The following is a 12,942-nucleotide window of genomic DNA, read 5'->3' as shown; positions in this document are numbered from 1 at the left end:
CTGTTTCTGTTTAATAAAACTTTCCCTTTTCCTTATTTAAAAAATTTTACCAAAGTATCATGAATATCCCTGCCTGAATGTACTAATTTTTGGATATCATTACAAATAAAAGTTTGAAAAATAATGCTTAGCTTTAACGTAAGTAACTCAAACGTAATAACCTATACTCACTACGCATATTGAATATCTTAACCTTATAATCAATGCTTAAACCTACACGAAAAAAAATATTCAGGTAAAATTAAAATAGTGGCATTTCTGGTAAAATAAACACATTGTTCTGGTTAATAAAACCAAAATATAAAGTATTAAAACCATTCATTTGGTAATTCTTCCATTCATATGGTAACAGTTTATCAGAAATTATAGTTTTTATTACCATGAATTTAGTAAAAAAGACAAAACTAAAACCTAAATGTAACCGAATAAATGACTTTTATGCCATACTCTAATGTATCATGACACAATTGCCAAATATTATCTAATTTACAAAATGCCATCACAATTTATAAAAGCCTATTTTATTGTTAATTTTACCAAAATCATTAGCAAAGCTATTCGGTAAAAATTAGCGAGCTTTTCGATGTTCCCATAGAGCCAGAAAGGCTATAAATTTTGCTATATGCTGGTAGTTTTGACCATACTTTTTTTTTTCTCCGTGTATACTTTATGATTTAAACTCAAATAACTTTCCACATATTTTAGTAACTTTAACTAAAATAATTTTAGATAATAACTAATAACATAATAATTGAGAACTAATCTATTTTTCTTTAATCATTTTAATTCCAGATTAAGGTCAAGGTTTGAAAAACGGCGTTGAGTAGCAATATGCTGTTTATTTTGGAAAGGGAAAAATGGAAAAAAACGTGTAAATAGCTTTAACCATCCGGGTGTAGGTCACATTTCAAAACAGAATGTGACCTACAACATTTCACAGGTAAAATTATTCACGAAGAGACGTCTTGGTAAACTAAGATGTTCAGAAACAAAGGGAAGTTTAAAAACTATTGTCATGCGCCTATAATATGATACCTTTCTTAAAACATCGAAAGAGAAGAGTGATCGGTGGGCCTTGACATTGGTGGGGTCGTATTTCAGTATTGTTTCTTTCACCTTTTGAGGATAATAAGCAATTTCGATTGTAGAGTTGGAAAGCGATAACACGAACTAGACGTTCATGAGCAATTTGGATAAAAAGAACAAATAACAGAGACGAATTCAACCATTAGAATTGTTTTGGAGAGACATTCTATACTTATTAAACTAATAAGTTTTAGAAGTGAATATCAACATTATTTAACTGTAATAGCTGTCGAATAAAAATTTAAATAGCTGAAAGACGTTTAATACAATACAATGATTTAAATGATTGAAAGAATAGAATAACTACATTATTTTATTTAAGAAGCTATTCCATGACAATTTAACAATTAGTGTTGGGAAAGGTGTTTCGTAACAATACAATAATTTAAAGTGAGAGTAAATAAAAGCACAACTATATACTGACATAGCAATCACATAAGAATTTATTAATTAAAGTTCTTGAATTTGAAAGAAAAAAAAGCATGATCAAAGCTACTAGAATATGGTAAAATTTGTCGTGTTCCTAGTTCTAAGGGAACATTGAAAAAAATCGGTAACTTTTACCGAATCGCTGTGGCAATTATTTTGGTAAAATTAGCAATAAAACATAATTTTACAATATGTCATAAAATTTGGTAAATGAGGTAAAATGTGGTAATCATGATACCTTTGAGCATGGTATAAAAACCATTTATTCGGTTAAATTTACTTTGTATTTCAGCTTTGTATTTTTTTATTAAATATGTGGTAAAAATACGAACTATAATTTTGAAAACCAGAATTTACGGTAAACCGTTTTTAAATGAAAGCAAAAATGACTAAATGCGAGGTTTAAATGCCGAATATTTTGGTTTTACTAACCAGAATTTTTTACACTTTTTTTTTCGTCAAAAATGTTATTATCATGCAGTACGGTGATGGGTGGTAATTTTTTTCTCTATATTGAACAATTCAATATTTTGCATTATTTTATTACATAACATTACTTTATTGAAATAAATGTTCAATCATAATTTAACAATCGGAATTGTGGTTTTGTAGAGACATTTAGTATAATCCAACAATTTAGGAGTTACGAAGGAAATAGCTATATTTTTTCGTTTTACATATCATTTTATACATATAGTTTATGATTTACATGGTCAGCTTTAGTAAAATTGTTTTTGAACAGGAATTATTAAAGTTGATAAAATTTGAATATGACAAAAAATATTTATTGCTGTGTCAAATTAAATTAAAAAAAATTTAGTCACGAAATCAATATTGAAGTCATTGAATGTTTTTTTTATCATTCTGCATAGTTTAATTACTTCAATAATAAACGCGAATTTTAACTACTATTGATTAGTGATGTATTTACCTTTAGCTATTGAAACATTTATTATGAAAATGAATTTCAACCTTATTTTAGCTGAAATTAAATTTTATTTGAAACAAATCAACCATCTAAACTAAGTTTATGCAATTTTCGATACAGTAGAGAAATTATATTCGCAGGAAACATTTAAATTTTGTTTAAAATACATAGTATTAGATAGTTTATTTGTAATAGTGTAATTGAAACAGAATATGAGCACTAGCTTCTTTTATACTTTTATGCTAACTTTCATTTTTTGGCTAACATGCATTCTAAAGGTCAAACTATTTCCTTTTTGTACACAACTTTCTTATATACTACTCATTGAAAATATTATTTTCAACGTAAACAGCATAAATTATTCGTAAAAAATGATGTAAGAGTTTTGCTCTTTATGTTTTTTCTCTTAATGATTTATGTTCTGAGAAATAAAGTTCTCAAAGAGAAAGTTTTCGAATTTAAAGTTCTCTACGAAAAGATGAAATGTTAGACGACGTTTTAAAATTGAGAAAATAAAAAAAATAGAGTATATTTTAAAATATCAAATTCAAAATATTTCTTTAAGAAAAAAAAATTGAAATTTCTTTTTAATATTATGATTTTTTGCTCTCTCGGTGGTCAATGGAAGGAAAAAAATCGAGTATCAATTGTTTTTCAACATTCAGGTGAAACATTGACTGTACTAAAACAAAGTCAACATTCAGCTTCTAGCTCGTTATTTCACAACACAAATTTAATGTTAAAAGACAACACAGTTCGAACGTAAAAAACGTGGGCAATGGGAAAAAACTGAGAATCAATTGTTTTTCAACGTTCATGAGAAACACTGACTATATTAAAATAAAGTCAACATTCCATGTGTCAGCTTCTTGTTCGTTATTTAACAACGCAAATTCAAAGTTAAAAGACGACACAATCCGATCATACGAAAATGTGGGCAGTGGAAGAAAAGAAAAAGAGTATCAATTGTTTTTCAACGTTCAGGTATAACACTAACTATACTAAAATAAAGTCAACATTCAATGTGTCAATTTCTTGCTCGTTATTTAACAACACAAATTCAGTGTTAAAAGACAACACAATCCAAACGTAAATCAAATACCATCTCATTGTGCAAAATCCGTTCTTCTCATGAAATTTTCGTTTAACGAAATCCAGAAAAATGAGTGACATTGCAATCTTATCAAAATAATAAAATGAAAAAATGTGTATCTGTAATTTTTGTCTTGAAAATATTTTCATAATCCTTTCTTCATGCATGTTTTTGCTGTTCGCAATCGCAAAATTTGCCTCAAAATGAAACTTTTTGAATCGGTCTTTCGATTTACTAAACACATATATATAAATCTCATATATATGCGCAAAATTTAAATTTAATTACTTTAATTAATTAAATAAAAAAATAGTTAAAAATGAGCTAAAACTAATTGTTCTTTATTGAGTATTGAGTTTCAAAGGGAAACTTAACAAACTAGAAGTTTGAGAACCTCTGCTTTAGAAAATGAAATTCAGCCTCTTCAACTTAGTTAATTTTTTTTCTTCACTTTATGTCTAAGTGATAAATTTCACTGTATTTACCTGTAGTTATAAACTTAATGTAATAAGTTATATTTTAAGCACTATAATAAACGTGTAAAATATGATAGACATAGTGAAACTATTTTGAAACTCGAAACTGTTTTCATACAGCGAGTTGAAGTAAATTACTGTTAACATTTTAATACGTACGTAAATAAGAATTTTTAAAGAAAATAAATTAAACATTGTTTGAAACATAAATTTATCGGTATGAATTGTTAAGCAAATGTAAAACAGAATTAATAAAATATGAACTTACCATCTGGGCATTGTAGTAATGAGTTACCCTAAAATAAAAAACAAAAAAATTAATTGCATTAAATGAATACTTCATAACTTTTAGTAAATTTTTTTGTTAAAAAATGCATAGAGATTTTTTATTGTTTGTTAGATATTTCTGATTTCAGATTATTTTAGTAAAATAGTTTAAAGAGCCCGAAAATTAGCCATTTAAATTTACAACACAGAGTTACAAGTTTACACAAATTTACAACACAGAGTTAAATTTGCAACACATTTAATACACAGAGCCATTAAATTTAGCTATAGTCCTTACGTATTTACATCTCGTTAAGCGTGAAACGAAATAAATTATAGAATCATGAAAATGTTTTAGTTTTCTCGTAAAATAAAAAAGATTTGGTCCTTTAAACATTTCCAGATAAGAACCTATTTTGAAAGAAAAAGAATATATTGTTTTGGAAATATTTATATGAAAAATTTTCATATTTAGATCATTATAGTCATTGCTTATAAAAAAATTAAACTGATTTGAAATTCTTTTGCACGCAAGAATGATGGTTTCTTTTTAAATATCTCTTTACACTTTTTATATTTTATAACCATCGTTGAACAGGTACTAATGTTCAGCTCTGTAGCCTTGTAGTTTGGAACCCAATCCAGAAAACAAGGGAACTGCTGGATCAAGTATTGGGAGAAGATTCGTGGAAGACTTTTTGATGGAGCTAAGATGTATTTACGTTACATAGAAAGAAAAATCATGAAAACTTCCCACGACTGTCCTTACGTCAAGGGGACTCTAACCCATGATCCGTCTAACACTGAGGCTATTTTACCTCAGAACTGTGGTCGGTGCGATCCGGATGCGGAATTCGTATCAAACAGCCATTGCTGGGATTGGAAATTGGTTCACCTCATTGGAAGGCGATAGCTTTATCCCCTTAACCCCCACGGCTGTTCTTTAAACTTTTGAGAATTTACTAAGTACAAAAAAAAAAAGGCAACCTTAAACATTTTTTGACGCTGGTATGGGTTGACGCTAACTGTGCTGAGCTCTTAACGATTCAAAAGGCTAACCTTAAATATGCTAATTAATTAATCTTGGTGATAATTTGAGTTACGATATCAGACACGGCAAAAATAAACGGCACATTTTACTGAAAAAATAAACCTCTTTTCGATTTATTTGGACTCTAGATCCTTGGAATATACAAGATAGTCGCAGTTGGAAAATATGGTTTTAATAGTATGGTAAAGAAAGCGTTCGAAAATAATGGACCAATAATGTTAATTTCACTTTTTGCGTCTTTCGTCATCTAAGAATATATACTTTATATTTTTTTTCCTTAGCAACTATTCGGAAGATTTCCTTCGAACTTTGGAATTTATGATTTAAAAATACATTGACTCATCACTCAAATAGTTTTTGACCGTTTGTAAATAAAAAATAGTAAATAATAATAAAAAATGCTCCTTTTTTGCTTGGAGTAGACAAACTAGTTTTATAGAAACCTAAAAAAATAATGATTCTTTAACAAAACCCGCAAGAGATATTGAAAAATATGCAAAAAGTGAATTAACTTTTAGAGGCCCAAACATTTAAGCAATTTATCGAGACTTTTTGCTTATCCATTTTCTCCATATTGCGGTTACATTCGACAGTTTGGTGCCAAAAATCTAAATCCGTCGAAAGAAGGTATATTTAATCAGAGAAATTCGTTTGCGTCTTATTTCGTTATTGACAATATCGTCTGAGCAAATTTACTATTATATTTAAATTCATTCTCCTGAACCATTAAGATTGTTTTTTAATGCAGCTGAATTGTATGATTATATCTAAAGTCATTCTGGTGATCTGCTTTTATTTTGATTCCTCTCTGATTAACTGTTACAACTGTATGCAATTTATTAATGGAGCTAACGGATTAATGGAGCTAATGAATTTATAAATGGAGCTAGTTCTTAACTAAAACATGTCATTCACCAAGACTTCAATTACTTTAAAAGACTTAATTATATCTAATTTAAAGACATTTCTCTAATTACGAAGACTAATGCTTTAGATGTTTCTCGAATACTTTATATACTAAGCAATAATTTTATTAATTTAAAAACTTTAAAGTGCTTTTCAGATTTTTGAGTTTAACCATGTTCTGTTAAACGTGATTATTTGCGTAATATAAAAATTTAATTTAATGGATTTAATTGATTAAAAAAAATTAAAATACTTCACAGTGCAAAAAATTGTCTACAATTTTTCCGAATTTGATGACACTTAAACCAAAAAATTTTGTGAAGGAACACTTATTTCCAAGTTAACAGTAAATCGAGTTTCATATACAATTTAAAAAGCGTATATAAATCAAAAACTCTTATAATGGAAAAAGTTTACACCAAGTTCACTCGCTTTCACACCAAACGTTAAATACTTTCTCTTCCTAAAACGCTTTATATGTTTTAGATAATATCTTTGGAGCGCTTTAGATATCGTCTGTAGATTGTTTACATTTGAATGCAAGCTGGCGAGAGTCTCAACGTTTCTATATATTTACTAAAACAAAAGTTCGTCGATAAAATATGTATGCTTTCTTTCAACTGTGTTATTAGTATATTTGTATTTTAGTTTTCTAAGCTTCTACGAACTGTTTTAAATGATTTTGTAATATATATTTTCTATTCGTTTTGGTTCCGTTGAGCCTAATTTGAATTCGCTTTAATATTCTGCCTTTACTACGAGTATGAATTATTGATATATTTATAAACTAATTTCATTTCCCAAATTTGTGAGTATATGCATCTTAAATTAATGATTCTTACTTTATATTGTCCCTTAGAAATTACTTTTCTGAGTTTTTATTGTTGTGTATCTTATCCTGCAGTAATTATAAATATTTTTGTAACTGAATACTAAAACTAGGATCGAACCCGGGTCACCTCAATGGAAAGCAAACGCTCTATCCCCTGAGCCATCGCGGCTCCATCAAAAATGTTAATATTAAGTTAATCGATAATCAGCTAACGTAAAGATATTTCCTTCTACTAAATGGGGTATTTTTCAGATAATAACATATTGCCAATGATAAAAAAACCTTTTAGTGAGCGAATTGTTTATAATTAGTATCCTGTTGGAGTTATTGTATTTATAATTTTAGAATTAGAGCGGAAGTTAAAATGCAGTTTCATTGAACTAATTTATTTATTTATTTCCGAATAACGTGATACGATATATATTATTTAATTATAGCGAAGGTCGAATCATTAGGCGTAGATTACGTTATGGCCCAAAAACGTGAAAGAAAATGTAAACGAAAATATTCTTAACAAATACTCAAAATTATTGAATACGCATGTTTGATATGCTTGAAACATAATAACACGGCATCAAAAGATGAAATCTAACCAATTATAAAACATTCACATTCTTTCTTTCAATGTATTAAAATATTCTGTTTTATAATAGAATTCGTTAAACGCTTTCAAAACTTATTAAGAGATTTACATATTAAAATGGAGATTATTCATCTAAAACTCTTTTTGAAGTTTTTTTTTTTTTTTTGCTTCTTAAAATTAAGGTGCTATCTGGAGATCTTTTCAATAAATATAAAAAATAAATAATAGATTAAATTAATAAAAATAGATTGAAAAAGAAATATTAGAATATAAATATAAAAGCATAATAAAGTTAAAATAAGATTTTCATTTCTACACTGAAAAAAAATGGTCAAAAATAGAATATGGTAAAATTTTCCGTGTTTCTTTTTTGTCTCGATTATTTTTAGCAAAATTAAGAATAAAATATTATTTTATAATATACGATAAATTTCGTATATGTGGTGAAATTTGGTAATTTCATCACGACACTGGTAATAAAACCAAAATATACGGTATTTAAACCAGTCATTTTATAAAATTTTTCTTCCGAATGGTAACGGTTTACCGAAAAAAATATGGATTATATAAATTATAGTTCTTATTGCCATACATTTAACAAAAAATGTAAAACTGAAAAGTAAATTTAACCCCATAAATAGTTTTTATGTCATGCTTTATGATATCATGATAAAATTACCAAATTTTTATCACAAATTAAAAAAACCATATATTATTGTTAATGTTATAAAAACCATTACCAAAGCGCTTCGGTAAAAATTTTTGGTGTTCCCTTAGAACCAGAAGCACAATAATTTTTAAGATATTCCGGTGGTTTAGACCATACTTTTTTTTCTCAGTATATATATGTTAACTGTTGTTATAGTTGAAAAAATTAATCTATAATTACATAAGGTATACAGTATGTTATGCATAAAAAACGTTTGCGCTTTTTTCTTAAATAATATGATTTGGGAGCTTTTAGCTTTCTTTTTTCTCTCTCAATGTGATCGTTTCATTTTTTGAAGCATATTGTAATGTTATTTAAAACTTAATGAAGATTTGCGAGCGATGATTTCTTTAAAAAAAAAGAAATATATACTTTTTTCCCAAATTGTTGATATTTTTAAACTTAATATTAATTTAAAAATAAGTGGGCTTAGCCAAAGATTCACAATGTAAACAGCGTTTAATAGTGCACAATGTTCCACATGATATACCATTTGATTGATGCTTATAGTATCCTTTTTTTCTTTCATTACGCAATTTTTTTACAATCACCCGGAATTTTAAGGGATCATATATAATAAATAAATAAAAAAGAGTTTCTGTTTTAAAAATGACAGGGGAGGAGCTATTTTTGCGCTCTGAAGTAAAAGTTCATTTTTTAAGATCAGAAACCTCACACAATTTAATAAGGAAAATTAGTTTTTAGTTTAATAAGGAAATTTGTTAAAATTAGGACAGATTGCTAATTAAATAATTTCAAAGTCAAAAATAACGAAAGCTCTACCCAAGACTGTTTTAAGAATCAAGTTTTTTCAGTTTTTTTATTAACAATTCTCTAATTGAATCGTTGCTGAAAAATATTAAAATGTTTTCGTTATTGTTATTTTAATAAAAACTGCAATTTTTAATTAAAATATAAAGATAGATTCGAGAGTTAAAGACAACTGCAAACTAAAATGCAAAAAAAAAAAAAAAAAAAAAAAAAAAAAAAAACAAATCTGAGTTTTCAGTGAAGTTAATTAACCTATTAAAGTTAAAATTCTTTTTAAAATTGAAATAAAAACAGATATGGTTTTATCCAATGATGAGCCATTTTTTTTCCTAATTTCGTTCGAAAAGGGTTTTTACGTAACCTTTCGAAATAAAGCTGATGTTATCTGGTCAAAAAATGTAAGTTTTTCACTTTGAGTGCAATGAAACAAGTTTTGTTAGGATCGCACCTTGACACAATTTTGAAGTAATCTTTTATCATGAATAATAAAAAAACAAGATTCCATAGAAGGTATGTAAGGTTTGATCTTAAATAATGAGAAAGATTTTACGTAAAGAAGAATTGGCTAGAATAATTCATTTTTTTTCTGGTTTCTTTCTATTTTACTTTTTTTTTAAATTTTATTTCAAAATATATATGACGATTATATCACGATTATAACGTTTAAACAAGTAAGAACATTGTGTAAAAAGTCTTAAATTAATCTCCTAATCTCAACAAAATTTGGAAAAAAATTTTAGTAAACAAAAATGAGGACATGATTACTAGTCTATAACAAAGATATATGTTTATCATTGATTTAGTTGTGTTTTTAACTTTTTTTTGCATTAGAATAATCTATATTATTTATACAAAGGATTTTACAGTAATCTTACTGATTTCTTATTGATAAAATAAATATTTTAAGAACAACGTTTTGCAAATGCAATAAAAATACATTCATAATCTTATTCTTGTTGGACCTAAAACGAAATACGTAGAGCGCATCACTCTCGAAAGATGCAGGGGGGTGGAGATTTTTCGGTGGTAATAAAAATTTATAATAAAATTACAAAAATGATGAGCTCTATGTCTTTCAGTTCAGAATTAGGTTCTCCTTTTAATCAACCTATAAGCGAAATTTTTAATTTTTTTAATTTTATTTTGATATTTTACTCTTTGTAGTTTTTAAAAAGTTAAAGTCGATCGATGTTTTACAATTCAGGGAAACAATTCTTGCTTGTCTTGACATCAGGAAAAAATAGCTGTGCTTGAAATTCGGGCTTTCAGGCTAGTTGAAAAATGGTTAAAACTGCGATTTAGGATAAATTTACTTAATGATTAAAATTGCTCATGAAGAAAAAAAAAAATCATATAAAATTACTGTTCTCTATGGCAATGAAATTTCTGTTAATAAAAAACATAATTCTGGATAATAAAAAATATATACGAAATTTCAACAATTCATTTGGTCATTTTTGCGTTTATGTGGTAACACTTTACCGGAAATTCTGGTTTTCAAAATTATAGTTCTTATTATTACACGATTAGTAAAAAATGCAAAGCTGAAAAATACATTTAACAGAATAAATGGTATTCATACCATGCTCTAAGGTATTATGATAAAATTAGCAGCTTTTACCACATTTACCAAATTTCATCACACATTATAAAGACATATTTTATTGTTAATTTTATCAAAACCATTACCAAAGTGCTACAGTAAAAATTACTAAACCTTTGGGTGTAGAACGAGAAAAGCGGTAAATTTTACTCTTTTCTGGTAGTTCTGGTCGTATTTTTTTTTCAGTCCAGCAATATGTATTTGTGTTTGAAAAATATACAATTTAAGTAAAAGGGCAGTTATATATTTCTTCTTTGTATTTATGAAAATGTGTTTATTCTTAAAAAAGTGCAATATTCTTAAAAAAAATTGCATTACATCGCATTAAATATTGAATTTGTATCCTAAATATTCAAACTTTTTTTTTTATGTACTCTGCAAGCTAACGTGCAATAACATATTACCCCACCAATGATAATGGATCATTGTGTATTTAACACAGTAAAATGACGTTTACAAGACATCGTATTAAGTTTAAGGATTATATTTTTATTGTTTAACATATAAATCATAATTTAATACTATATACTATTTGAAGTTAATAGCAATTATGTAATTCCTATTTAAATTAATTAATCAGTGTGTATTTAATATTCCAAAATAACGTTTAGCGTTTCACAAATAGAAAATGCTAATCTTATATCACTAAATATAGTTTCATATACCGAATGTATAATTTTTAAACCAAAGTTCAATTAAATAATCTACATTTAAATAAATGATAAAGAGTTAATTTAATATTACAAAATAAAGTTTCCATCATACGAAGTGTAAAGTGTCAAACTTACATCGCTAAATATAAGAATTACAATTTCATATAACAAATGCATACTATTTAAACTAAAGGGGAATTAAGTTTCTCACCATCGCATTAATGTACAGCAAAGTTTGTTAATCATTATACTATATAGTTTTTACTGAATCGCAACTACTGCAAAGTGTCAAACTAAAATTGTTAAATATTCGATTTATATATTATTTATTTTCATGTTATACCAAATGTTATACTACTATACATATTCATTTAAACACAATACATTAAATTAAATACATGGACACAAATAGTATACATTTGGTATATTTCATATACCACTTAAACCAAAGAGGAGTTAAATTTTCACCCTATTGCATTAATGTATCAACGTTTAGTTATTATAAGAGAATAAAGGTTTTACTGAATCGTACTAAGTGTAAAGTGTTAAACTGAAATAATCAAATATTTGAATTATATATCGTTACTTTAATTATTATTTTTATTTTTTATTAGTAATTATTTAATAAAATTAAGAAGCACTCCTTTTTACGGATATAATCGTAATATAATCTGATAAAGAGATTATATCTTTCCATTTTCTGTTTTCCGGGTTTTTAATAAATATTTTTTAATAAATCCAGCTTTTTAATAAACATTATTAAAATAAAGTTTTTTAAAAATATTTTATTTTAATAATTTTTCTTCCACACTTTTTATTAATCTTAATTAGTTTCCATGTTTTCTCTGTATTTTTTAACTTAGTTTAAATATGATTTTTAAAAATAAAGTGCAATTACATATGTCCCCATCATATTAATGAAATCATGTTTATTCAATTTAACGAAATATTGAATTTAATATTAGTTTTATATTAGCACAATAAAGACAAAAAGGATGAAAAGAAAACGAAGAAAATTTTATTATTATCACTTAAATTATTTTTTTAATAGCATGAGCTGATAGAGAGATTATATCTTTTCATTTTCTGTTTTCCGGCTTTTTAATAAATATTTTTTTAATTTTTTAAAAATATTTTATTTTAATAATTTTTTTTCTACGTTTCTTATTAATCTTAATTTTCCATGTTTTCTCTATATTTTTTTAACCTAGTTTAAAAATGATTTTTAAAAATAAAGTGCAATTACATATATCCCCATCATATTAATGAAATGATGTTTATTCAATTTAACGAAATATTGAATTTAATATTAGTTTTGCAGGTTAAAATATAAAAGAGGAAAAAAAAATCCTTGAAATAATTGATCGTAAGATAGTAAGAATTAAATTCACATCATTTATTAGTAAAAACTCTCACGTTTGGATTTATCATATGACCCCTAATGTTCGAAAAAAAAGTTCTCTAAAGTTATTTACTTCCTCTTAGACTTACTAATTATCAAGTTTCTTTCATCTTCATACCTTAGGGGTTTTGGATGTGTGTGACATTTATTTTT

The 12,942-nt window shown here is 26.1% G+C and overlaps 1 protein-coding gene across 1 annotated transcript in view; it reads right to left on the bottom strand.

Moving 5' to 3' along the window:
* Positions 1 to 12,942, bottom strand: part of LOC107451935 (uncharacterized) — a gene marked incomplete in the record, with an annotated part of 144,271 nt that overhangs the window by 109,701 nt on the left and 21,628 nt on the right. Inside the window, 1 exon segment of the mRNA XM_043050349.2 lies at positions 4,281 to 4,308. Coding sequence (XP_042906283.1) covers positions 4,281 to 4,308 — 28 coding nt within the window.

Source organism: Parasteatoda tepidariorum, chromosome 8 (genome assembly GCF_043381705.1).
Source record: "Parasteatoda tepidariorum isolate YZ-2023 chromosome 8, CAS_Ptep_4.0, whole genome shotgun sequence".
NCBI classification, from domain to species: Eukaryota; Metazoa; Arthropoda; class Arachnida; order Araneae; family Theridiidae; genus Parasteatoda; species Parasteatoda tepidariorum.
This window is presented reverse-complemented; position numbering and strand designations above follow the sequence as displayed.